Source organism: Cydia strobilella, chromosome 16 (genome assembly GCF_947568885.1).
Source record: "Cydia strobilella chromosome 16, ilCydStro3.1, whole genome shotgun sequence".
In the NCBI taxonomy this organism is placed as follows: Eukaryota; Metazoa; Arthropoda; class Insecta; order Lepidoptera; family Tortricidae; genus Cydia; species Cydia strobilella.
The window spans coordinates 9997333-10023529 of NC_086056.1; the positions used below are offsets into that span (position 1 = coordinate 9997333).

General features: G+C 37.5%; 1 protein-coding gene across 1 annotated transcript in view; it reads left to right on the plus strand.

Moving 5' to 3' along the window:
- LOC134748466 (venom carboxylesterase-6) overlaps positions 1 to 26197 on the plus strand; it is a 39680-nt gene that overhangs the window by 12005 nt on the left and 1478 nt on the right. The window contains exons 2-9 of the mRNA XM_063683264.1: positions 915 to 1153; positions 2053 to 2247; positions 3562 to 3757; positions 4167 to 4301; positions 8317 to 8452; positions 8931 to 9058; positions 9834 to 9939; positions 24912 to 25084. Of these exons, the coding sequence (XP_063539334.1) occupies positions 915 to 1153; positions 2053 to 2247; positions 3562 to 3757; positions 4167 to 4301; positions 8317 to 8452; positions 8931 to 9058; positions 9834 to 9939; positions 24912 to 25084 (1308 nt within the window). The remainder of the gene's footprint in view (positions 1 to 914; positions 1154 to 2052; positions 2248 to 3561; positions 3758 to 4166; positions 4302 to 8316; positions 8453 to 8930; positions 9059 to 9833; positions 9940 to 24911; positions 25085 to 26197) is intronic.

The following is a 26197-nucleotide window of genomic DNA, read 5'->3' on the forward strand; positions in this document are numbered from 1 at the left end:
TAAGAACACAACTCAAGAAGTCGTCGCCGCCGTCGGCCCCATCAACTAAGTTTATGCGTCCACTGTCACATAACTGACATAACTTTACTACGTTCGGTAGGCTGCGTCAACTGTTTTAGCTCTTCTAAGTCTCCTTTAGATTTCACATAAATATTTAATGAAAATAGCCAATTAAAGTACATTTGATCCAAATTTATGAAGGGGCGACATATTCGTTCACTCGAAAAAGCCCTTTAAATAAGAATAAAAAAACCATTTTTTTGAAGCCGGCTTTGAGCTCAGATTATGAATCTCAGTGCAGTAAAATCAAATTATGTTTAAAGTGGCTCGATCTTGAACGACGTTTAACTAAATTTAGTTATTTAAGGCTCGCATTTATCGTCGACTTCAGCCTACCATCCATGCCTGCTATGTAACCATAAGCACTTTTCCAGTAAATACACTGATAGTCCTAGTACTGAGCCAATTATCCAAAAGTGACCTAATCTCTTTCCATCAATGTTGTCGTCGAGCTGATGGACGATCGGCTCTTCTTTGTCTGATTCTAGCGGTCATGCACCCATCCGTGAGATTTAGCACCTGCCGTCACTCTGTCGGACAAAATGTCCCGTTCAAATTCATGTGAGTTTGATAAAGACATAGTGGTGCAGCGGCGGGTCTCGTCTTTCCTCACATTGGGTATCTTAAAGTGTAATATCGATTATGTGGATGACCCGTGCAACTCGGCCGGCATCATTAGGGAGGGATTAAAATTGCTTACTCATGACTTTTCTCGTGATATAAATCAATACCTAATACCTATACTAGATATCCTTAAGTCCTGATGAGCTTCTCATCAGCTACAGTCGCTACAGATTTACTTAGTCTTGTTAAATGTTTGTAAAGTGGAATATACTCACATAATTTCTTGTCAGGTGACGGGAGCATGGCGTCGCCTGTCGAGCACGGTGAGCGAGTCCGTGGGGCTGAAGCACGCGCTGCGGCGACTGCAGGCGGTGCCGGCGCGCGCGGCGCGGCTGGTGCACGCGCTGGTGGACCGAATGCGCGTGGGCGGCGGCCCGCTCGTGTTCACGCAGCACGGTGCGCTGCGCGGCCGCCGTGTCGTGGCTAGGACTGCGCAGCAGACGCCGTATTATAGCTTCAAAGGCATTAGGTTTGTCCAAGCTTGAAGATACTTACTTACCTGTTTACTGAGGCGCTGTTAAGGGGCCCACTCCGGACGATATCGGCCTGTCAGTTAGAACAAAAATTTGACAGTTCCGAACAACTGACAGGCCGATATTGTCCGGCGGACTGATAGTCAGCAGTGGGCCCCTTTACTGAAATGAAATCCCTCGTTTTGAACCTAATTCAAACTACCACCTGGCAAAATGTAGCACTGCGGAATTAAAATTATTGTTTCTAAAAGAGTTGCGAATTTGCATAATTTTTAATTGAGATCGTTAGAAGGCAAATTATTACCTTTCTTAATAATTGATAAATGTATTTTCGCCACACCAGCTGGTAAAATGCTCTCTTGATACTTCAAAAACTAATAAAAACGTTGCATTTTGTCCACATGAGTGGCAAAGTATAAAGAAATATATATGTAGGTGCAAATTTTGAGTGTTTTGTTCATTATGAATAGAATAGAATAAGATTTTATTCGTAAGCACAAACAAACAAGACATTACATAATATAAAAGAAAACATAAAATATAATAAGAGTTTTGGTTGGTGGAATAGACTTTTAGGTGGTGTATTCCCATTCTGCCAGTCAGCCGGTCAGGGGACGGGCACAGATGGGAATACACCTTTTTAATGATAAATAGTTAATAGCTAGTATTTTCCTTGGGTCGGTCGGTGTGGTGAAAAGTTTTGTTTTTCACTCGGTGACACAGTCTGTTTAACCCTCGTTCCATGAAACCCTCACAACGCTCAAGATTCCACATTTCGAACCACTCGCTGCGATCGTTCAACTTTCGAGTCTTCGCTTGTTCGGGTATCGATATAGCACGAGAGGTTAACCAACGACTTTCCCCCTCGTTAAACAAATAACTATTGTCCCACCAGATACGCGCAGCCGCCGCAAGGCTCCCTGCGGTTCCGGCCGCCGGCGCCGCTGGAGCCGTGGTCCGGGGTGCGCGACGCGCTGGAGGAGGGCGCCGTCTGCCCGCACCGCTTCATGCTCTTCGACACCTACAAGGGCGAAGAGGACTGCCTGTTCCTTAACGTTTACTCGCCTGCTCTGCCGGATAAGCTCACTGGGTAAGTCCTGGGTAAGGTAAAAATCACTACCTAACTTTATAATTCAATTCTCACTAGGTACATATTCATTAATAAACTATGACGCGCTGAATTAAAACGTCAATTACCCCGCTCCGTTTCTTGCTATTTCAACACCTACAAGGGCGAAGAGAACCGCCTGTTCCTTAATGCCTACTCGCCGGCTCTGTCGCCTCTGCCGGATAAGCTCACTGGGTAACTATTATTAAGTGTTACTGAGAAGCAAATAATATTTGTTTGTGTAGATTTTTGATAAATGCGACCATCACATTGACCATGTAGTTGAATAATTGTCTGCTTTGTTTAGATTTTAGATGACTCTGTGTCATGAAGTGAATTGTAGATTTAACTTCCTTTTCCTTAAAAAATACCCTGCAAAAACACATTATTTTATGTAATTTTATTGAATCAAAGATTACTTCCCTTAAGTGGGTACATAGTAGACATAATATATGTATAGCTGCTTGCTTACTTATGCCATACCTGTCAACAATGTAAACTTTATACCTAATAATTATCCTACTGTACGAGAACTAGGCATTTCATAATGGAAGTGGTAAACCACGAATGTATCTACTCATAATTACCACAGAGCCTTATCAACATGAGTCATATACCCACATAAGCCTCATACCGGGTCAGTGTTCCATAGCCAATATTTCGAAACATCCTATTTCTAAAACCCATGTTTTGCTGACTCAAGCGTAATCGAAGACTTTCTAGAAGAGACTTTATGAATTTCCACTATAAGAGCGTTTTAACATTGTCCGATCCGATATGGGATATCGAATAGAAGTAAAATGTATAAAACATATGTTTTTTCTGAATATATTAAATAATTTAACTAACTTACTTCGGTTTCACTCACGTGTTTTTAGTCACTCGCGCGACATGTTATGTTACAATGTATGTGTGTGTGATGTGTGTATGAAACATGTCGCGCGAGTGACTAAAACACGTGAGTGAACCCGCTAAGTTAGTTAAGTTAATATGTCTCACGATAGTTTAAATTCGAATATTTAATAATTTAAGAAATCTGCATGGCAACAAAAATGTTAACATTGTTCACCCAAAAAAGGCGGACTTCATGCCACTTAAAAGTCATCCTCATAAGGGCCATCCGTGATCCGACATCCGACATCGTATTGGAACTTCCGATAATTTCACCCATGTCGGACCCCTCGTCAGCTGTCCGGCAATTTTTGTTTGTGTGCGTAAACATAATGTTTTCGGTGTCAGTGATGTGTCAAATCCAGTGTTATCATTGTTATTAATGGTCGGGTAACGTGTTCAAAGGTACAATCCAAAACTGGCGGTGATGGTGTGGATCCACGGAGGCGCGTTCGCGGTGGGCTCTGGCAACTCGTTCCTATACGGGCCGGACCACCTCGTGGGCGGCGGTGTGGTTCTCGTCACCTTGAACTACAGGCTTGGAGCGCTCGGGTTCTTGAGCCTGGGGAATGAAGAGGTCTCTGGGAACATGGGCCTTAAGGCAAGTTTACACGATCGCTCTACATAGTTGTTGTGGACAATCAATTGAATTTCGAAACGTGTTCTAGGTAGTACCTAAGTCTAAATCAAACACGCAAAATCTTAAGCTTACTCATATAGATCAGATCACTAAAAGAACGTAAGTATATAGGTACTTTACTCACAGACAAAATTTAATCCCTCAGGATAGTTAGGCAAGCGCGGTGCCTGTTTAAGTTTCTGTTTAACATTTTGCTGCAACCGCATTCTGCGGTATGCAACAGCACCACTTGCTGACTGCAATACGCACGTGCCTATATTCATCAGACACGAACACTAAAACAATAAAATTGTTACCTACTATCTTATTATTAGATGTGACTTGATAAATGTTTGCTGACTGATATGTAATTTTTTTTGTTTTTGTTCAGGATCAAGTGATGGCATTGAAGTGGGTGCGCGACAACATCGAGCACTTTGGTGGGGACCCCAATAAGGTTACTATCTTCGGAGAATCCGCTGGCGCCGCCTCCGTGCATCTCCATATGCTATCGCCAGCGTCGAAGGTAGAATCTTGTGAATCTTCTGACTGATGTAATATAAGGTCTCAAAATTTGGAGACACGAATGTAAATACTGATGAAATAATGAAATCACACACAAAGGTAACAAGTATGAAGATGCAATTTTTAAAAGACGCTGAGAGTGTCATAACTGTTGTTGTGTGTGTGATTTCTCCGCGCCTGTCCCAATATCTACTTAAGTATATCTATACCAAGTAAGTTAACGAACCGACCGGCAGCCGACTTACCATATAAATACAAACGTAGATTGGAATATCAGCGTAGCGTTCCTAGTACAATGTACGACATTATTAAGCGCCCCTCCTTCAGCATCTGAAAGTATTCGTATTCGTTTATTGCAGTCATGTACAATGAATTATGTCTAGGACTTATTACTATGGTACATGAACCCGGATAGGGTGAAGCAATTTACTAATTATAATATATCTAACACATAATTTACAGTAAGAATAATGAAATCTTAATATTCATAATACGTCACATAATTTACTTACATAGATTAGTTCTGTAATAATACGTTTAACCTTTTTAACGCCGTGTCAAACACAAAAGCTGTCACTCAGACGCAACGTCACCGAAGTGTCAAAACTGAAATTGAACTTTATGCATATGCATGTAGGTCTATGTTGCTCTGTGGTCTATGACAGATTAGTCGGTCTTTGCCATTGAACCTACGGTGCTTATATATTGGTCATTGGCGTTCAAAAGGTTAATAGGTAAAATTCAATTCATTACTTTGGTGGACATATTAAATAAGCTAAACCATCAACTGTTGCAACAGGGATCCATAAAATATAAATACAGTGCAGCAGAAGTAATCCATTGTATTTTATACGTATTAGGTATCTACCTATAGATCATATACGCGTTTCGACATGTACTTATTATTTAGCAATAATCATAATGCAAAAATGCCTACAGTATGTACTCGATTAGTTCGAAATCATTAACTGTATTTGTAAATTAAACACGTACATATTTACTAGCGACGTCACGTCCCATATCAATTGAAAAGGTTAATTAGGTACTTAATACTATTGTATATTGATCACGTAATTGATAGGCCTTTGGGCTAGGTACCGCTCAGCTGTTAATGTTAACGGACGTAGGTATTAATAAATGAGCTATACCTTTTTACATAAATGTAAGATGTAGGTAGTTTTTAGGCTTCCGTACCTCAAAAGGAAAAACGGAACCCTTATAGGATCACTCGTGCGTCTGTCTGTCTGTCTGTCCGTCTGTCACAGCCCATTTTCTCCAAAATAACTGGACCAATTAGAGAACCATTTGGGACGCGGTGGTGGACGGTCGTGCCCGGAGCGGACAAATGAGTCTCAAAAGTCCAGCGGAACAAAAGATACCCATCACCAGATGTTAGTGCAGTCGCTGTACGAACTAAAGATTCAAAGAAAAAAAAAAAATATTTGTTCAACATAGGTAAGTTCCAAACATCCGACGCGACGCGCGCTAACCAAAGCTTTCGCGACGGGTTCTTGCTTAATTCCGGTCTTTTGTGACAGTGCTTAAGTAACATAATATATCAGTGCCACCAAAGATAGATATAACTCCGTAATAGATGAATACAGTCTAAGGAAAAAACGTGCCTCGAAAATCACGAAAATTTGATTCTCGATCAGATGGCGCCACTAGTTTTGAACTACTCTCGTATAGAGGGCGTTGACTGTTTCGTTTGTTATTTATAATTTTAACGCATACCAGTGAAAGAACATGGATCAAAATCATATAAAAATAATTAATGCAAATAAAAAAAACATTTATCCGTATTTAAATACATTTTAACGTATTTTTATAAATCTTCATTTTGAGTTTTAAAGTATGTCGATAGATGGCAGTGAGTTTAAAGTGGTTACAAAATTTACTATGACAGTACCGCTCTATCTTATTATATCCTCATTGGTGCCACCCATAATATAATGGTCATATAATATTTGTGTGTGCCAGTGCGTTAAACTAAGCGACTGCGAACCGTGTTCACGGATCGCACCAGCACGTGCATTTGAGCAAGCTCGATGAGCCTCTCCGTCCCTCCCTCTCTTTTGTGACCAACGCCTCTGCGTCCTTGCAGCAGTAACTGCTGGCTGCTGCTGTAGTCACTAAACGGAACGGAACGGAACTACTAGACCAATTAAGTTGAAATTTGGTACACATACGTAATTTTGTGACCAAAAGACGGACATGTAACGTAAATAAATGAATTTTAAACATGGGGGCCACTTTTGGGGGGTAAATGAGAAAATTAAAAAATAAAGTTTTTAAAACTATATCGTGTTACATATCAAATAAAAGAGCTCGTTATGAGAATCTCAAATATATATTTTTTTGTAATTTTATAATAAATAGTTTAGATGTTATTTAAGAAAATAGCCAAAACATTACAATCCCCCCCCCCCCCCTTATCTCCAAATCTGCTGGGTCTAAAATTTTGAGAAAAAAAATACAAAATAGCTCTTTCAATACCTATAGATCACAGGAAAACCTATTAGAAATGTGCAGTCAAGCCTACGGATTTTTTTAAAACATCTCACGTTTCACATAAAAAATAACTACATTGTTAAAAATTGTGTTATGTACGGAACCCTTGGAACGCGAGTCCGACTCGCACTTGGCCGGTTTTTTTAACCTCCTGGGTGTCAAAGGCTAGGTATAAAATGTGGATAAAAGTATGGTTAAAATAATAAGTAACTTACTAAAAAAATAATCACCTATATTTACAAGATACTTAATAATAAACTGAATAATGGCGTAGGGATATGACAAAATGGCGTAAGGATGTGCTGATCCCATCGCCCGCTGGTATCAGTCAACGAAACGCTGTGGCGTTCTGTCACTCGTCACTCGACACAGGTGGGTGGGTGGCCTCTGCCTATGCTTTGCAGCCGTGAGCCGTGACACCTCTCTACCATGTCGTTTTTTGTGCGAGCCCATCTTGTGCCTCTTGTGGGGACCGCGGAGATAAAATTGCATACCATTTTACAAGAGAGGCGTCCGGTTTTATATCCCATATCTCAGTATTTAGTCAATTGCTTACACCCAATAAAATCAAATACTAACAAATAATACGATTGCGAAGACATATAATCACCAATTTGATTAATGGCATTATCTACTTGATCCGTCACAGTCATGTTAGTTATTGATATATAGGTAAGTTGTTGATTTAAAGTATTAGTCACAATGATTAAAGTAATTAATTTTAAAGCATGTTAATATCGCCTTACGTCACTGTAGGATTCAAGGATGATAGGTATATGCAACGCTCATTTCTTTTAAAGTTTATTTTGCGTATTTGCCTAAGTTTAAATTAAGTCCGACTCTACACCCTAAATCTAGATTCGTAATTCTTTTACAATATTTTGATTACCAATTTTGAAAATTAAACCGATCTTTATCCTACCTAAACGTATATAGTTGGTCAAACCAAATTGGCAGTAAATAAGAACAAAAAAAACTATACTCATCCTTTTCTTTTGGGTGCTAGTACTAGTGTAAGACAAAGATAGTATGATTCTCTCTGTCTGTTTGAAATGAGTTAGTCCTTTGACAATAGTTATTTGTTATACAAGGGTGCAAAGTTGTATTTTACCCGCGAGTGTGGAATTGAAACACGAGCAAGCGAAAGGATTAGGACTAAGACTCCACTGTCCGTCTGTCTGTCTGTCTGTCTGCCAGTCTGTCTGTTTGTCTGTCTGTCTGTCCGTCTGTCTGTCACCAGGCTGTATCTCATGAACCGTAATAGCTAGACAGTTGAAATTTTCACAGATGATGTATTTCTATTGCCGCTATAACAACAAATACTAAAAAAACAGAATAAAATAAATATTTAAGTGGGACTCCCATACAACGCCCTTTTTTGCGTAATGGTACGGAACCCTTTGTGCGCGAGTCCGACTCGCACTTGGCCGGTTTTTATTATGAGTGTATAGAGGTATACTATTCCTTTCACATAATAATGTGGTGGTAACTTGTCGTTGTCCCAGGGTTTATTCCATGGTGCGATAGCGCAAAGCGGGCTGGCGACATCGCCGTGGGCGCTCGCGCACGACCCGTTGGAGCGGGCCTTCGAGCTCGGCCGGGAGCTCGGCATCGTCACCAACAGCACGGCTGAACTGCTCGGTGAGTGATGTTACGAGGGGTTAGGATTCGGGGTAATTCGTAAACCGGTATACTGCAAAAATCGATCCATCTAGGTTTTATTGTTGGTAAGATTCGATTCTGGGTGTTTTTTTTAAATAATTATAAGTTTTATAACATGCTTTAATTGGTTCATTGGGTCATTATTTACATGATATAAATACATAGTCTAATTTCATAAATTTTCGAGTGAATTCGCCTGCAAAAATAACAGTGATAGATTTTTTACCGCTACTGTACTTAGCAAGGCCATAAACAGCTGTTTTATAACTTCATGACTAACTATACCTATTACAGAAGCATTACATAGAACTAGGCATCTACTCGTACACAATAGCTTATTCGAGCGTCCGTTATGCGCACTATTACGGGTAAAAATTTCAACTGCCGAAAAGAGTTTTATTATATCTCTTATATACTTATATTAAATCATTCTTATATCTTGTTTATTTACATCAAGGATACCTCCGAGCGACTCCAAGCGAACTGCTTGTAAAGGCTGGTGCGCGACTAGCGGGCGCGCCCGGCAAGACCGCCGACCTGGAAAACACTGTAGCACTGCCGTTCTTGCCCGCCGTGGAGTCTCAGGTGAGACTACACTTCTTGTAATGTTACCTTCGAGCGAGGTGCTGGTGATGGCAGACGCGCCTTGCATGCCCACTGGACAAGACAGCCGGCCTGGAAAACACTGTAGCACTGCCTTTCTTGCCCGCCGTGGAGCTTCAGATGAGACTACACTTCTTGTAATGTTACTTTCGAGCGAGGTGCTGGCGATGGCAGACGCGCCTTGCGCCATGCGCGCCTTGCTTGCTGGTCAAGACCGCCGGCCTGAAAAACACTGTAGCACTGCCTTTCTTGTCCGAAGTGCAGCCGCACGCCTTTTATCCCATCGACAAACCTGCCTAAAGAACCCCATTGTCTCCGCCTGAAATAAGCGATTTTATTTCTGTTAGTAGCCCGTTGTCTCGTACATCAGGAAACCACAAATGTAAGCACAGGTACGCGCATGATGTTCATTGTGATATTGTGAATTGCTCTATTTTCCGAACCTCGGTCACATAAGTGCGCACGAGATTTTGTAACTTATATATATACATTCCCAAAGTTTCAAAAATATGTGTACGCTCTTACACCTTAGACACTAAAGTCGTGTTCACATATTTTTAAGCCATTTGTCTTTGCCTTCGACTGTACATAAGTTAACCTATATCATTTTTCATCAGTAACAGTTAGTTGTTGGACGGGTTTTCCTAAATCACAGGGAAAAGGACCCACAAAAATCTGTCAAATAAAGTCCTTATTTTAATAACCAAATATTTGAGGATGTATCTTTAACCTACGTCCAAACGTTGGTGTGCAGGAGGTGGCCGACGCGTTCCTGACGGAGCACCCGCGGACGCTGCTGCCGGGCGCCGACGTACCCTTCCTTACCGGCTATAATGCGCAGGAGGGCATCTTACTTTTCAGGCGTAAGTTGTACTTGTATAACTAAGTAAACATAATTGAACTAAGTAATACGCTCCAAACACAGGCCTTGCACAATCAAAATGAATTTATAGTAACATAAGAAGTATACTCGTTTACAGGGAGTCCTTTGCCATTGGACAAAGCCGAAATGTACATGTGCATTAGGGTATTTAGAACCAGTATACAAAGTATCATAACAACCGGTGTAGCGGTTACGAAGAAATTAAGTAATTACGATTTTTTACTTTGGAGCAGCCTGTATGTGTTAATAGCTCCTGAGGTAATAAAAATACATAGTATGAAACCTTCTTCGACCTTTTTGATTCTTTTTTTATTTATGACACTGTCTGTTGACAAATGTCATCATTGCCGCACATTTTCGAACAAATTATCAAAAACACTGCCAATGATTAGTATGTTTCTTTTTGTTGTCGATTATTGAAAATAACTTGTTTGAAAATGTATTTTATTATCTTTTGTTCTAATAAAAAAATATTACTGTTAGAGCATTCCTGAGATTTCAGGATTTTCAGGGTTTGTTCAATGGTTAAGGACACCTGTATATGCATTTAGGTATATGGTATAAATAAACGGCCCCAATCATGAAACATTTACGTTTTCTATGTAGGTATTTCATGTAAGGTATCTACTGCAATTGGTTTCAACATATACTATTATGGCCACTTATGGCAAACCCAGTTTGTCGGTAGAAAAAAGGCGCGAAAAACAAATTTTGTATGGGAGACCGCCCCTTCGCGCCTACATTTTCCGCCTTTTCTGGCGATGACGGATTTTTTTTCTCCAGTCTTGGACATTATGGCGCCCCGCGCCATTTCTCTTGTAAAACATCAGACAGAAATTAGACAGCTCTATGACTCTGGTTTATGGTAAAATGTTGCCATTTTACAGGATTTGTGGTTTATGTTTATGTCTCATTATTGGTACAGTCAACTGTAAAAATATGGGTGCACTCATCATGCTCAAAAATATGTCCCATAGCTCTTATGTCAGCGAATTAGAAAACTATGGGACATATACATATTTTTGAGTAATTTTTATGCACTTTACACTGGACTCTACCATATCCATTAAAGATGATTACAGGGTTGATTACAATACTTACTTCAAATTCTTACATGGCTTTTTAGGGTCCCGTAGTCAACTATAGTTTCGCCATGTCCGTCTGTCTGTCTGTCTGAGGCTTTGCTCTGTGATCGTTAGTGCTAGAAAGCTGCAATTTGGCATGGATATATAAATCAATAAAACAATAAAATCTAAAAAAAAAATTTTTTAGGGTACTCCCCTACATGTAAAGTGGTGATGTAAATTTTTTTTTCGCTTTAACCCTACAACCCTTCAACCAAACAGTTTTTGATAAAGTAAATATTTTCGGAAAAAATCGCTCCGAAAGAAATACAAATTGTGTCCTCCCTCCCTCAAGAATCGGTCAGGGGGTTCATATCAACTTTTGAACTTTTTTTATGTGTTCAAAACGCGAAAGTTTTAAATGTTATATTTTGAACCATGGGTCCCAAAAATAAAAATAAATCGTAGAAACAGAGCTTAAGAAAGACATTAAATGAAAACTCGTTTTTGAGTTATCGCAAAAAGCCTCCCCTTCATAGTAAAAAGACGTACAGCCGCAGTTAAACGTTATTATGACGTTAAATTGATTTTTAAAGTTATTTGGCATAAAAATTTGCTTATTTTACTCATTCAATTGTTATTTAATACTTAATTTATGTAAAACAGTTCCATTGGCTGAATGAGTAATGCCGTTGACTATTGGCAGTTTTAGAACCAAAAAATAATAAATTAAAAAGTAAGAGGCAATCCCGCTGATTTTCATAAAATTATAAAATTACTGCAGTTTCCTGAAATATAAATGTTGCCATTTAATATTTTTCGCTATGGATAAGTCTCCCATTGAAAGTAAGTTCTAAGGAAAAAACATGGCCATACGTCTATTACTTTATTTAAGTACTGGTACTGATTATGCAAACTTGCCTTGTCTTTTTGGTTTCTTCCTATTCGATATGAAAAGAAGATTGTTTAACTCGGGTGAAAGGCATCATTTAATTCCTTTGTTAACAGTCTTCTGTTTGTTATACTAATAGCTCCTTAGCCTATTGTGACGGAAGGATAACTACGGAACCCTACACTGAGCATGGCTCGACATGCTGTTGGCCGGTTTTTTCTATAATTAAGACGCATATTATAAAATGATATTATTAGTACCTAATGATATATTTATAGAAAAATACCGAAACTTGCGTAACAATTACATTAATTTACAACAATGAGGGCTAACGCGTATGAATTCGCCGCTAGGGGCGCTAGTGTCTGTCATGGTGGTCTTTTCCATAGTTCGAAATGTCAAATGTCACTTGTCACTTCAATGACTGACAGCTGTTCTTTAGTCTTTTGGACCACCATCAACAGAGGCGCCAACTGGTGAGCAAAAAAACGATAGCCCTCATTGCGAAATATCATTGAAAAATAGCTTAATATCTTTCAAGGTAAGAAGATGCAAGGAAAAAGCTGATAACAACTAATCAAATAATATTATAAAATTCACTCGATCACTTGTTTAACTGACCTTAGGCGGTTTGAAGCACCTTTATATATATGACCTTTAAGCTTTTATTTGCCCACTATGTAGCGAAATCCTAAATTACCACTAAATGACTAAATATAGAATCGTGATTGTCATACATTCACGACACAATCAATGTATTTGAATGTAGGTATACAACCTCATTAAGGTTGGCATTCAATATTATAGGTTTAATCTAGTAATATCATAGACATAGTATATACAAGAGTAATATATAGTTTGTCAAAGGAACTGCCTCATTTCAAACATAGACAGAGAGAATCATACTATCTTTGTTTTACACTAATACTAGTACCAAAAGAAAAGGATGAGTATAGTTTTTTTGTTCTTATTTACTAACAATTTGGTTTGACCAACTATAGATTAATTTTATATATATTTAGACTAGCGACCCGTCCCGGCTGCGCACGGGTAGTTCCAACGAATTTCCACAAAACCTTTACAAATTATACATATAAACCTTTCTCTTGAATCACTTTATCTATTAAAAAAACGCATCAAAATCCATTGCGTAGTTTTAAAGATCTAAACATACATAGGGACAGACATACAGACAGCGGAAAGCGACTTTGCCTTATACTATGTGAGTATGTGGTGATATAAAATAAATCTAGTTACTTTTTAAGTATACAAATTATGTTTATCAATCTATTTTAACTATATTAAACTTATCGCACAAATAATAAAATTAGAAATGGCGGATAATACAATATTCACTAATTAACTGTTTCACTGCGCCAGTCCTTCACGGGTGTACTAAATTATATGAATCTACCATGGCGCCCTACGGGATGAAAATGTGTTTGAAAGTGTTAACTACTTGCAACTGGCCGTATGCCTATTGCCTAGTTTTAATCTCATATTTCATTACAAAACATAGAAAAATAGGAAGAAAGAAATACCTTGTAATACTAAAATCCTCTTCAGTCACATATTATTATTTGATGTTATTATATATATATATATATATTCCATGTTATTATTTATCACTAGTGTCCTCGTTAAATTAATCCTTATTTTAACTTAGAAATAAACAAAATAAGGAAAGGTTCAATAACTATTTATTTACATGGCCACTGACAATGACACTGACTAATTTTAACATCCCGGATATGTTTTATACATATTTGTTACTAATAAACGTAAAATGCATCGAAGTGAGCGAAGATATCAGAAATAAACTAAATTCTAATGCTTTCATTTTTATTTTTATTTTATTTTATTAACATATATGCTGCAATTGCCTAAATACACATATAACATCATATGTAGTAAACTTATGACATCATTTACATTACACTAATAAATTCTATTTACTTTTCTACTTCTGTAATTAATAAAATATTTTTTAAATTATTTCTTAACATCATAAAATCATAATAAAATGTATTCTCGGTACTATAAATATCTTTTCCTTGAGATCTAGGTAATAATAAAAAAAAACCAGGGTCCAAGTCCAAAATTTAGCTGATACTCGAGGGGTTCTAACTATTAACTGGGTAAAATCTTAGTAAAGGGGGGTTGATTATACGATTAGGTTTATTTAATTATGGGGGGAGTTACAGATTTCTACACGGATATCGCTGGCGAAGGCTAGGCTAAAGGGGGTTGTGATTTTACAGTGTAAAAAAAAAACTTTCAAATGTCACCCCACTTGACCTAGTAACTAGCCTTTGAAATTTTACATAACACTTTCAAAGCGTCTGGGAGCCTTGTTCATAACTCATAACTATTCCAAATTGATGGCGTAAGTAGTTCTCGAGATATTTAGCTATGTGTCTGACAGACGGACGGATTGAAGTATTCGTTTTTAGCCATATTGCTAAAAGCGATGCAATATTTTTCTAAAAAATACGCAGTTACTTACATTACGTTCCACTCAATAATTTCTGTATTGTGGTATTTTGTTGTGCCAAGGAAGTCCACCAATAAGTAGGTTGATAGCATACCCGTATTGGCGGGAAATCCTTGGCGACGTTTCGCAAGTGAACGGAACTGCCGCTGCGGTCCTTCCGCAGCCCGCCTATCCGCTCTCCTATAAATACATAAACATTGCTTGTATTACCTTGGAAATGCCTTGTACTTGAGCTAGACGAACGACTACATTCTTGGTATTTGCTCGGTATGCAGCGCACATAAAGTACCTATAATGATATTATATCCATGGTCATTTAATTTTTGACCGGTCTCGCCTGGAGATGGGTCATTTTGTCATTTCACGATTTATTAGAATAAGGAGTGAAATTTATGCCTAGGTACTCTTCTCCAATTTCGCTTCTATGCCAGTGACGTAAATGGATGGCTATATTACTTACATGCATACAAAAAAGTTCTACAAAAAGTTCCATGCGTAAAATGATCAAGTGATCAGTCAATAACATTTTCTATGTTCCGTAATTTCGTCCACATGTACAAAAGAAGATCACCAAATTAAGATTGTGATAACACCTATTTGACTGAGCACAATCGAATGAAAGTGGTCTCGGCCAACCGGACACTTCACAATCAAGTCAAATCGTGGAAAGAATATCGTCTCCCCACCCCCCACCTACCAGGTGAAGTTGTTGGCTTGGGTTGGTGGAGCGAAAAAAGTTCACCTTATATGAGCTGAGCCGTTTTAACAATTTGGGTTGGGTTTAAACAATACCGATTCTGTCTCATCAAATTCAGCCTCATGTTACCCGCGTTTTGTTGCGCAGCGAAATTATGTTACGCTATTGAACATCATGGGTAGATACCATTATTACTAGAATAGCTCAGACACCGGCAGGAATAGCGTAAGCAGGAAAATACCATTTTACGTAACCTCTTATCCAACACACCACAAACAGAACAAACAGTGCACCGTAATGGGTGGTAATGGGAAGGCCGCCTCGCGGATGTTATGTCGTTCGTGAGTCCGTGACCACGCGCAGTGGGGCGCCGTTAATACGACTAATATACACTTCGGAAACCACTGGTTACTTACATTATGTCATTCTGAATAACTGAAATGATGGCACACCATATTCTTATCCAATTTACGTGAAAGTAAACACCATACAATCACTATCGTACGATCGTTATGCTACGAGTATCATATATACTATGTAGTTATATTATCACTACATAGTATAAAACAAAGTCGCTTTCTGCTGTCTGTATGTATGTATGTCTGTATGTGTGTCCCTATGTATGCTTAGACCTAAAAACTAAGCAACGGATTTTGATGCGGAGGTTTTTTTTAATAGGGAGAGTGATTCAAGAGGAAGGTTTATATGTATAATTTGTAAAGGTTTTGTGTAAATTTGTTGAACTACCTGTGCGAAGCCGGGGCGGGTCGCTAGTCTTCAATAAAAGCTTCAATTGTAAAAATATTGCATTAAAAATGTTCATGCTCCACGACGCATTGAATTTTGACTAAAATGATGATTTTATGAATTATGATATATAAAATTAAATATAAGTATGAAATAAAACTATGAAAACGGATTATATCGCGAATATTGAATAGCGATTAGTTTTAACGAGCGGGTATGCGAGTAAATGTATAGTGATGTATTCAATTAAAAAAAAACACCTTGTTCTACCACAGAAAAAATAAAGTTATTATATTCATTTGATTCAGCTTATTAAAGAGGCCTACTTTGTTGAAAAATCTGGAGGTGTCGCTGGCGTGATAATACTTAAAAAAAATATATAAAATTTTTTTTTAGTTTTTGTATGGCAATATGTCACAAAATTAATATCATGTAATTGTCCTTACTACATGCACAATATACGTGACGCACGTCAAAATCGGCTGGCTAGAAAAAAAAATTGAATGAAGATCATATTCCGTTTTTTATTATTATTTAACTATAAAGTTTGGGGAGCTGAAATTTGGCATACTCGATACGATACTAATAGAAAGACAAATCAATAAAAAATTACAAGACAAAACTCGCTGGGGGCAGACTCACTTAGCTTATCCTGGCATGGCCTTTCATTAAAATATAGGTACGTTCACAGGGTACGTTATAGTTTCTGAGCAAAATGGCTGTGACGCCTGTGACATACAGACAGGTATATAGTGTGAATCTTCTCAAATGAATAGACGGAGAGGAAACTATAAGGGACGGTGTTCCTAAAAATTCTAATGAAGTAGGAAATAATATTTTTGAGTTAAGTAGTAAATTGTTAAAAAAATAGAAACAAATAACAATACTCCATACTCGTACCTAACCCAGTGTGAAAAAAATCTAATTCATTTATGTCAGTCAGCATTTAGCAAGAAGCTTTACAAAAATTAATAGACAAATAAAAATAGGTGATTGCAGATGTATGAATGCAGATGTTTATCATCGAGCCGAAACATTTTACATTTGCCAGATGGTGTCGCAATGTGTCAAACAACAATTAAGAAGCTAGTGTTAGGTTGCTCAATGTTTAGTGACCCTAGAAATTTAAAGGTGGACGGTGGATTTGTGTGGACTTGTGACGCACGCTGCTGCTCTGGTGCTGATTTATGCTGCCCCACTACGTAAAACAGCCGTAACAGGCATTAGAAAACAAAACTTATTCAATTGATTACGTACCATATTTGCGTGAAGTAAATTATAAATTCTCAATGATTTTAGGGTTCCGTACCTCAAAAGGAAAAAATGAAACCCTTATAGGATCACTCGTGCGTCTGTCTGTCTGTCTGTCCGTCTGTCACAGCCTATTTTCTCCGAAACTACTGGACCAATTAAGTTGAAATTTGGTATACGTATGTCAGTTTGTGATCCAGAGACGGACATGTAACGTAAATAAAAAAAATTAAACACGGGGGCCACTATTGGAGGCTAAATGAGAAAATCAAAAAATTTCAAACTATATCGTGTTACATATTAAATGAAAGAGCTTATTGTTATAATCTCAAATATATATTTTTTATAATTTTAGGATAAACAGTTTAGAAGTTATTCAAGAAAATAGGCAAAAAATTACCATTACCCCCTATTATCTCCGAAACTACTGGGTCTAAAATTTTGAAAAAAATACACAAAATAGATATTTACCTATAGATCACAGGAAAACCTACTAGAAATATGCAGTCAAGCGTGAGTCGGACTTAATTACTTAAAGACATTTCACTCACGTTTCACATAAAAAATACATTGCTTAAATTGTGTAATGTACGGAACTCTTGGAACGCGAGTCCGACTCGCACTTTTTCGTAATGGTACGGAACCCTTCGTGCGCGAGTCCGACTCGCACTTGGCCGTTTTTTTTTTTTGCTTCAAAAAATATTCTACTTTACTAGGCTTGCCTACTAGATACCCCAATTTCTTTTAATTTTTTTATTTTACCAATTTCAATACCATATTAAGGTTTTTTTTCTAGAGTATTAATTACCTACCTAAGGGTGGTCAAATTTCTTTGTCCAATGTGTTTTTGCGTCTCACATTTTGCTTAGTGAGAGAGTAAGACGCATTGCACATTGGACCAAGAATTGGACAGGTGGAACAGCAACCTAAGGGTCACTGAGCTATATATTTTTTTAATTTGTTAGTAAAAAAATAATTTTAATTGATTAAAGCCGTTTAGTAGAAATAAGCAAAATTAGCCGCAAAATGGCCTGTTGTATTACGGTGAAACTATAAATTTCAGGAAAAAAGTCAAATGTTACAATTGTTGTACATAGAATGAAGATTCATATATATTTTTTTTTATAATTTTTTGTTGATCCATTCAGGAGAAATAGGCTCTAGAAAGTAACCTCTTTTAGCCAAAAACGGCGCCTAGCGCCTTAATCCGTGGAAAGACAAACATACAGACATACACGCTAGTGGCAAAACTACATAAGAGTTATTGACTTCAAAACCCTAAAAATAGACGTAGCGGTTGCGATGACTAGGTATAGTTCTTTCATGTTCATTGTCGTGAACTAATTAAGAAATATGGAAAGTCGGTGCAATGGCCGTACGCCGCAATAGGCAATTGGAGGCTAAGCAAACCTTTGTTAGTTTTTAGGGTTCCGTACCCAAAGGGTAAAAACGGGACCCTAATATTACTAAGACTCCGCTGTTTGTTTGTCTGTCTGTCATCAGGCTGTATCTCATGAACCGTGATAGATAGACAGTTAAAGTTTTCACAGATGATGTATTTCTGATGCCGCTATAACAACAAATACGAAAAACAGAATAAAATAAATATTTAAGTTGGGCTCCCATACAACAAACGATGGTCATTAAATTAGTTAAAGAAAATGTCTTAATATGCTATTTAATGAATGAATGAATGAATGAATATTTTTATTGCGTGTAACACATGGACACATATTTATATTAGTAGAACTTACAAACTAAGGGGTTAGTATGTACAACGAACTTAGATTTAAAATAATACAATACAATAATACATTTAATGAAATATTTATTTTCCTACTCGTCGACTTTAATGGGTTAATTAAGATTTTATAACAAACTATAATCGCATACTTTTTACTATGGGCTCTAGACTCAACTATAATGACTTCATTACGAAACGCTATAGTGAATTATAATGAATTTGACGATGAGATGAGATGTAAAGAGGATGAAACCAAACGATATAGAACAAAAGACATGAACGAGCTATTTTTTACGGAAAAATAGCGTGGAAAAAACCCGGAAATAGGTAAACGGGACAAATTTCAAATCGCCTCGTGTTTTTTTTTAATATCTTTCGAAATATGCACATTTAAGTTACAATACTTCCGAAATAAACGAAATTTTGTAAAATTCCCGAAATAACCATTTGATTTTTTCCGGAATTTTCATCCCTACTGAAATATAACCTCGTTGATATCTTTTATCTTGAGATACGAGTACTTACCTAATTTGTGTATAATAATTTAAATTGTATACTTACTAGAATAACCGGCCAAGTGCGAGTCGGACTCGCATTGCAAGGGTTCCGTACATTACACAATTTATACAATGTATTTTTTATGTGAAATGTCAATGTCTTTAAAAAACCCTTAGGGGTCGGATCAAAAACTAAGTAATTAAGTCCGACTCACGCTTAACTGCACATTTGTTATAGGTTTTCCTGTGATCTATAGATAAAGATCTATTTTGTGTATTTTTTTCAAAAATTTTGAGCCAGTAGTTTCGGAGATAAAGGGGGTGGAATGGTAATGTTTTGCCTATTTTCTTGAATAACTTCTAATGCGTTTATCTTAAAATTATAAAACAAAATATATTTAAGATTCTCATAATAAGCTCTTTGATTTGATATGTAACACTATATAGTTTGAAAAACTTTATTTTTTACACGGCTGCCAAAAAAAAGGAGTGTATTGTTTTTAATTTTCACATTTACCCCCCCAAAAGTGGCCCCGTGCTTAAAATTCATTTGTTTACGTTACATGTTTGTCTTTGGGTCACAAACTTACATATGTGTACCAAATTTCAACTTAATTGGTCCTGTAGTTTCGGAGAAAATAGGCTGTGACAGACGGACAGACAGACAGACGCACGAGTGATCCTATAAGGGTTCCGTTTTTTTCCTTTTGAGGTACGGAACCCTAAAAGTATTGTTTTAGTTGACTCAAAGAATAAGTATTGTATAGAACACATAATAGTAAAATATTAGTTGACGACCGGTCTCGCCTAGTGGGTAGTGGGTAGTGAGACTAGTGACCCTGGCTATGATGCTGATGGTCCTGGGTTCGAATCCCGGTAAGGGCATTTATTTGTGTGATAAGCACTGACATTTATTCCTGAGTCATGGATGTTTTCTATGTATTTATTTATTTATTTGTTATTTGTTTATTAGGATAATAATAATTCAGCCTATATACGATATACGTCCGACTGCTGGGCACAGACTTTCTTTCATGCACGAGAATTAAGGCTTGGTTGGGCTATACACCTGAATTTCTTCGTGGATGTATACATGCAGGTTTCCTCGCGATGTTTTCCTTCGTCATCAAAATGGGCAAGGAAGCAAGGAAGTATTTTTATTGACACTGATCAATAATAATACTACACTCGTCATACCTAAAGTTAGACCAAGCTAAGTTGGCAGCGATTTTTATAGACCAGAATGTGCAAGTGTTATTTTTTCAAACTTCTATGAAATTATGACGTTTAAATAGAACACTTTCACAGTCTGGGCTATTAAAATCACTGCGAACTTAGCTTAGTCTTGGTCTAACGAAACCTACGAAAGGAACGTTAGAAAATATAACTAGGTACCTATTTTTGCCTTGACAATCTTGAAGATCTTGTCGCAATTTTGTTGCAATAGTAATTTTATATACGTGTCTAATTACCAGGCATCGTAAACTGCGAGCGAAATACATTAAAGTACTAGGGTTTTCATACGTCTAACTGGTTGTCATACGTCATTTAAATGGATTTCGCTCGCAGTTTACGATGCCTGCTAATTACGTATAGATTCGCTATAGGTAATACTAGAATAGAATGAATGAATGTTTGATTTCCACATTATATGATTTCGACACAGATAATTAATATACGACATACACTTGTCAAATTATTGAGTACCTATGCAGCAAAATACAGTTGTCTAAAGGTTAAAGTTTAATAACTGTTGTATTATGTCGATGACTCAATGGCAAGCTGATGTCAGGTCAATATGAAACGTTAACTGCGTTGTGTTCGTAATTAATTCGATTTGATTGCCGACTAAAGCGATTAGTGGCATGTTTTAGTCAAGATCATGCAAACGAGTTGTCGGTTATGCAAACAGTTATGTGTGTTATGTCACACAACACAAGACCTCCGAGTATGGGCCGCGCAAACAATAAGTTCACGAAATCACGAAACATTTCGCCTCGGCTACTTTAACTTGACCTGTAGATACGTGACAGATATGTGTGATCGACGAACACTTATACTAATAGTTTAGGTATAGGTGACCCTATTGTGCAAATGAGGTATAACAAAGTTCACTCTATAACACCGATTTATCTTGACTCCAAAATTATATCAAAAGGTTAATTACAATTATTTAAAAAAATAAACTTATTATTAAATGCAAGACCAGGACCAGGCGGTCCCGTGGTATCGTATTAGGTAGTTATGTGCGCACTGTATGCCTTGCGGTAGTTGCGCTAAGCGACTGACTGGACTACCTAAAGGGGCCCACTGACTATCAGTCCGCCGGACGATATCGGACTGTCAGTTAGAACAAAAACTTGACAGTTCCGAACAACTGACAGGCCGATATCGTCCGGCGGACTGGTAGTCAGTGGGCCCCTTAAATGCTCCTTTGAACTGTATACCAAAAATGCTGACACCAAAGATAGATATAACTCCGTAATAGATGGATACAGTCTAAGGAAAAAACGTGCCTCGAAAATCAAGAAAATTTGATTCTCGATCAGAGGGCGCTACGAGCTTTGGCCTACTGTCGTATAGATGGCGTTGACGGTTTCGTTTGTTATTTAACAATTTTAACGCATTTCAGTGAAAGAACATGGGTCAAAATCATAAAAATAATTAATGCAAATAAAAAAAATATTTATCCATATTTAAATACATTTTATAGTATTTTTATAAATCTTCATTTTTAGTTTTAAAGTGTGTCGACAGATGGCAGTGAATTTACTGGGGTTACAAAATTTACTATGACAGTACCGCTCTAGTATAAGTTACTCTATGCTGACACTAATACGCGTCACCGCCAGTGTCCCTATATAGCTACGTCAAATTAAGCCGAAAATGGGCGATCTGCGGAAATAATTCTTGTAGTTTTGAAAATTGGTACAGTTATGCCTTGTGGTGTACAGATGAACATACTAAGTCCTCGGGGGTGGGGGGGGTGCTGAGGGTGTAGGGGGGGGGGGGGGTTGAAGGTACCTTCTTTCAGATTTTTGCTCATATCTCGAATATCTGTACGAATAGCATTATAAATACTTCGGACAAAAGATTCTACATAAAATTTTCTACAAATTAGGTCATATTCGTTTTTACTCTTCGATTAATACTTTACGAGGTACATCAAACATCAGTCAAACATTTATTCAGCAAATAGGCCACAGGGGCACTTTTACATGTCAATTTTTACAAACAATAAAATTAATCCAAAATTACAAAAAACAATTACATAAATATAAATGTTAAATTACACAAGAAAAAAAACTAATAAAAACTATACAAATAACAGAAGTACTAAAATTGTTTAGAGATGTAAAAGTCTCTAGGTGTCAGAGATAAAATGTATATAATAATGAAAAAGATCACAAAAATTATCCAGAGATGTAAAGGGTCTCCAAGACTTGAATTGTTATATAATTAATAAAAAGACAAGATATTAAATCAGACAAACAGACAAGAACCGAATGAAGTGCCTCACGTTAATGTCACTCAAAAGTTACATAGGTAAAATGAAGCCCGTGTAAACTTAAACAGACCGGTACAGGTTGTTTAATGAGAAAAAAAGTAGACGATTTAAGAAAACGTCGTTTTTTCGTAGTTGTTCATCATAACTCAAATGTTTAGTTTAGAATAAGCAAGCTTAGTCACCTGCTGATCAATATAAAAATAAACGGCCAACATCATGTCGGGTCATGCTCAGTGTTAGAGTTCCGTAGTTACCCATCCGTCAAAATATACTTTTTGCAAAAACTCAAAAACGGCTTGACCGATCAGATTCGCTATAGTTTTCCATGAAATTCTTTACTAAGCTCTACTTTCACGATTTTTTCCATATTTTTTGGACTCGTGATTCAAAAGTTAGAACTCACAAACATTATTTTTCCTTTAAAGCGAATATTTCCGGAAATATCACGTTTATCAAAAAAATGTTCTTAAAGACTCATATTCATTTTAAAAGACCTATCCAATGACACCCCACACTATAGGGTTGAAGCGAAAAAAAAATTCATCCCCACTTCTCGACCATGGTCTAACTTTTGAACCATGGGTCAAAAACATGAAAAAAATCGTGAAAGTAAAGCTTATTAAAGACTTTCAAGGAAAACTATAGCAAACCTGATAGGTTGCCATTTTTGAGTTTTTGCAAAAAGTATATTTTTCCGGGCGGGTAACCACGGAAGTACGAAACCGTACACTGAGCATGACCCGACATGCTCTTGGCCGGTTTATTTTTATTTTTGATCAGCAGATTACTCAACTTGCTTATTTTATACAAAAAAATTCAGTTATGATGAACAACTACGAAGAAACGACGTTTTCTTATGTCGTCTATTTTTCATCTCTTTGTTAACTTAAACACCCTGTAGCTCCTAAAGTATTGATCGTAGAGTAAAAATAAATGTAACCTAATTTGTAGAAAATTTTATGTAGAAACTTTTATTCGAAGTAATTATAAAGCTATTCGTACAGATATTCGAGATACGAGCAAAAATCTGAAAAAATATACCTTCAACCCCCCCCCCCCCCCCCAGGGTGTAGACCCTCAGCTCACCCCTACCCCCGAGGACTTTCAGTATGGTTCATCTGGACGCCACAAAGTACAACTATACCAATTTTCAAAACTACCGCAGATTTCTTTAATTTTCTTGGGTTAATTTAATACACCGGTTTAACCTGAGGTGATGCAGTCGGTAAGCGTTGTTAAAAACAAGCCCAGCGGTATTGCTCGTACCGAACAGTATTTATTTACATAATAACAATATGTCTTCATTTGTATCGTGTCTTAATGAATTACCGATTTATTAATATTCGTAGTGACCTAAAATTATAGTCATAAAAAACGGAAAATATGAAAATAAATAGAAACGGATTTCACTCGAAAATACGTAATAAGTACTAATACCTGTAATTGGTATATAATGTAATGTAAAGTAAACAAACAATTTTAAAATAAATGATTGTGAACACAACATTAGCATACATTAGCTACATTCGTTATATAAGTAGATCAATAAAACTTTTGATTGTAAACTGATCGTGATCGATCTACTTAATTAAGCTGTGTTTTTATGTCCGAGACACTAAAATGACAGTTCGGTTCGCCAATTTACTATACAACTTTGGTGGCCAATGTACCTACTGGATTTGTACCAATTTTGTGCTAAAATGACAGATCGGTTGAACCGATAGAAATCAATTTCTTGATTTTACAAAGCTCGGCAATGAGATTAAAATAAATTTCTTGAATATTATCTCATCTCGTGTATCTCGACGCCGAGTCAGTATAATGTAATGGTATAAAAATTAATTTCTCCGGACTAGAAATATTGAGATCGCAACAGAGAGATCATATTTACTAAATTGGAAAATCCGATGTAACTTATTTCATCTGCTATTATAAACTTCATGCTTTATTGGGCCCATAACCTACCAAATTATGAAAATAAATATGTCTATCAAAACGTCATGTAAAAAAATAAGGAACGAAGTATAAAGATTTTGTAAAAACGATTGCTTGTTACAGGTCTCCAACGTTACCCGAAGTTGCTAGGCGAGCTGGACCGCGAGTTCCGACGGGTGGTGCCGCCCGAGCTACTGCGCGACCCGGCGCGCGCGCTTAGCGTCGTCGACGGCATCCGCGCCTTCTACTTCCAGCAGCGGCCTGTTGACGTGCGCAACATCGACAGCCTGATAGACGTGAGTCAGGTCTCCATGCAGCGTTAGGTACCCGAAGTTGCTCGGCGAGCTGGACCGCGAGTTCCGAAGAGTGGTGCCGCCCAGCTGCTGCGCCACGCGGCGCGCGTGCTCAGCGTCGTCGACGGCATCCGCGCCTTTTGCTTCCAGCAGCGGCCTGTTGACGTGCGCAACATCGACAGCCTGATAGACGTGAGTCAGGTCTCCAGCGTTAGGTACCCTAACTTGCTGGGCGAGCTGGACCGCGAGGTCAAACTGGTGGTGCCGCCCGAGCTACTGCGCGACCCGCTCGCTCAGCGTCGTCGACGGCATCCGCACCTTATACTTCCAGCAGCAGCGGCCTGTTAATGTGCATAACATGACGTAAGTGTAGCGGGGTCTAGTCGAGTTGCAACGTTGCAAGTACAAAAAAAGTCTAGGAACCCCCGAATACGACCGCCTCGAGCGAGATGATAACTCGAGATAACGTAGAGTAGAAGTACAGTATAAGGAAGGTGTATAAATCGGTGTACACTGGAAGAAGTACAAAGAAGATTTACGAGGCGAGAATATTGCAATTGCATGCAACATATTGTTTGTCCATTCTAAAATCTCACATTAAAGATAAGTAGGTAAACTGCAATCGGAATATACGGAATGAGAATTGGGCTACTATAATATGTATTAGAGTGATACCCGTCTGGTAACCTTAAAAAGAGAAAATAGTTAAGAGTCCCCGGCAAGCTCGGCCGAATATCACCTTCCCATACAAACGGAGTCCGTTCTCATTTTAAAACTACGTGTTGGATTGTAATAAAAAATAAAATAAAATATAAACTTAATAAAACTTTGCACATACAATGATATGAGGTATAGGTATATCTAGGTCTGAAATTAGTTTATATAGCTCTAGTATATAAAACAATCGAAATTGAGCAAAAACAAATTTAAAACTTAAATTCGCTGTATTTTTTTTACTATGGTATCTGAAGCTACAGAAACAAATTTCAGACCTAAATATACATCCTATTGTAAGTACTAAGTTACAGAGCAATCTAGCTAGTCGTTTTAAAATGAGAGCGTAACTACGTTTGTATGGAGAACCGAGCTTGCCAGGTTGACAAATGTCAAATAGCG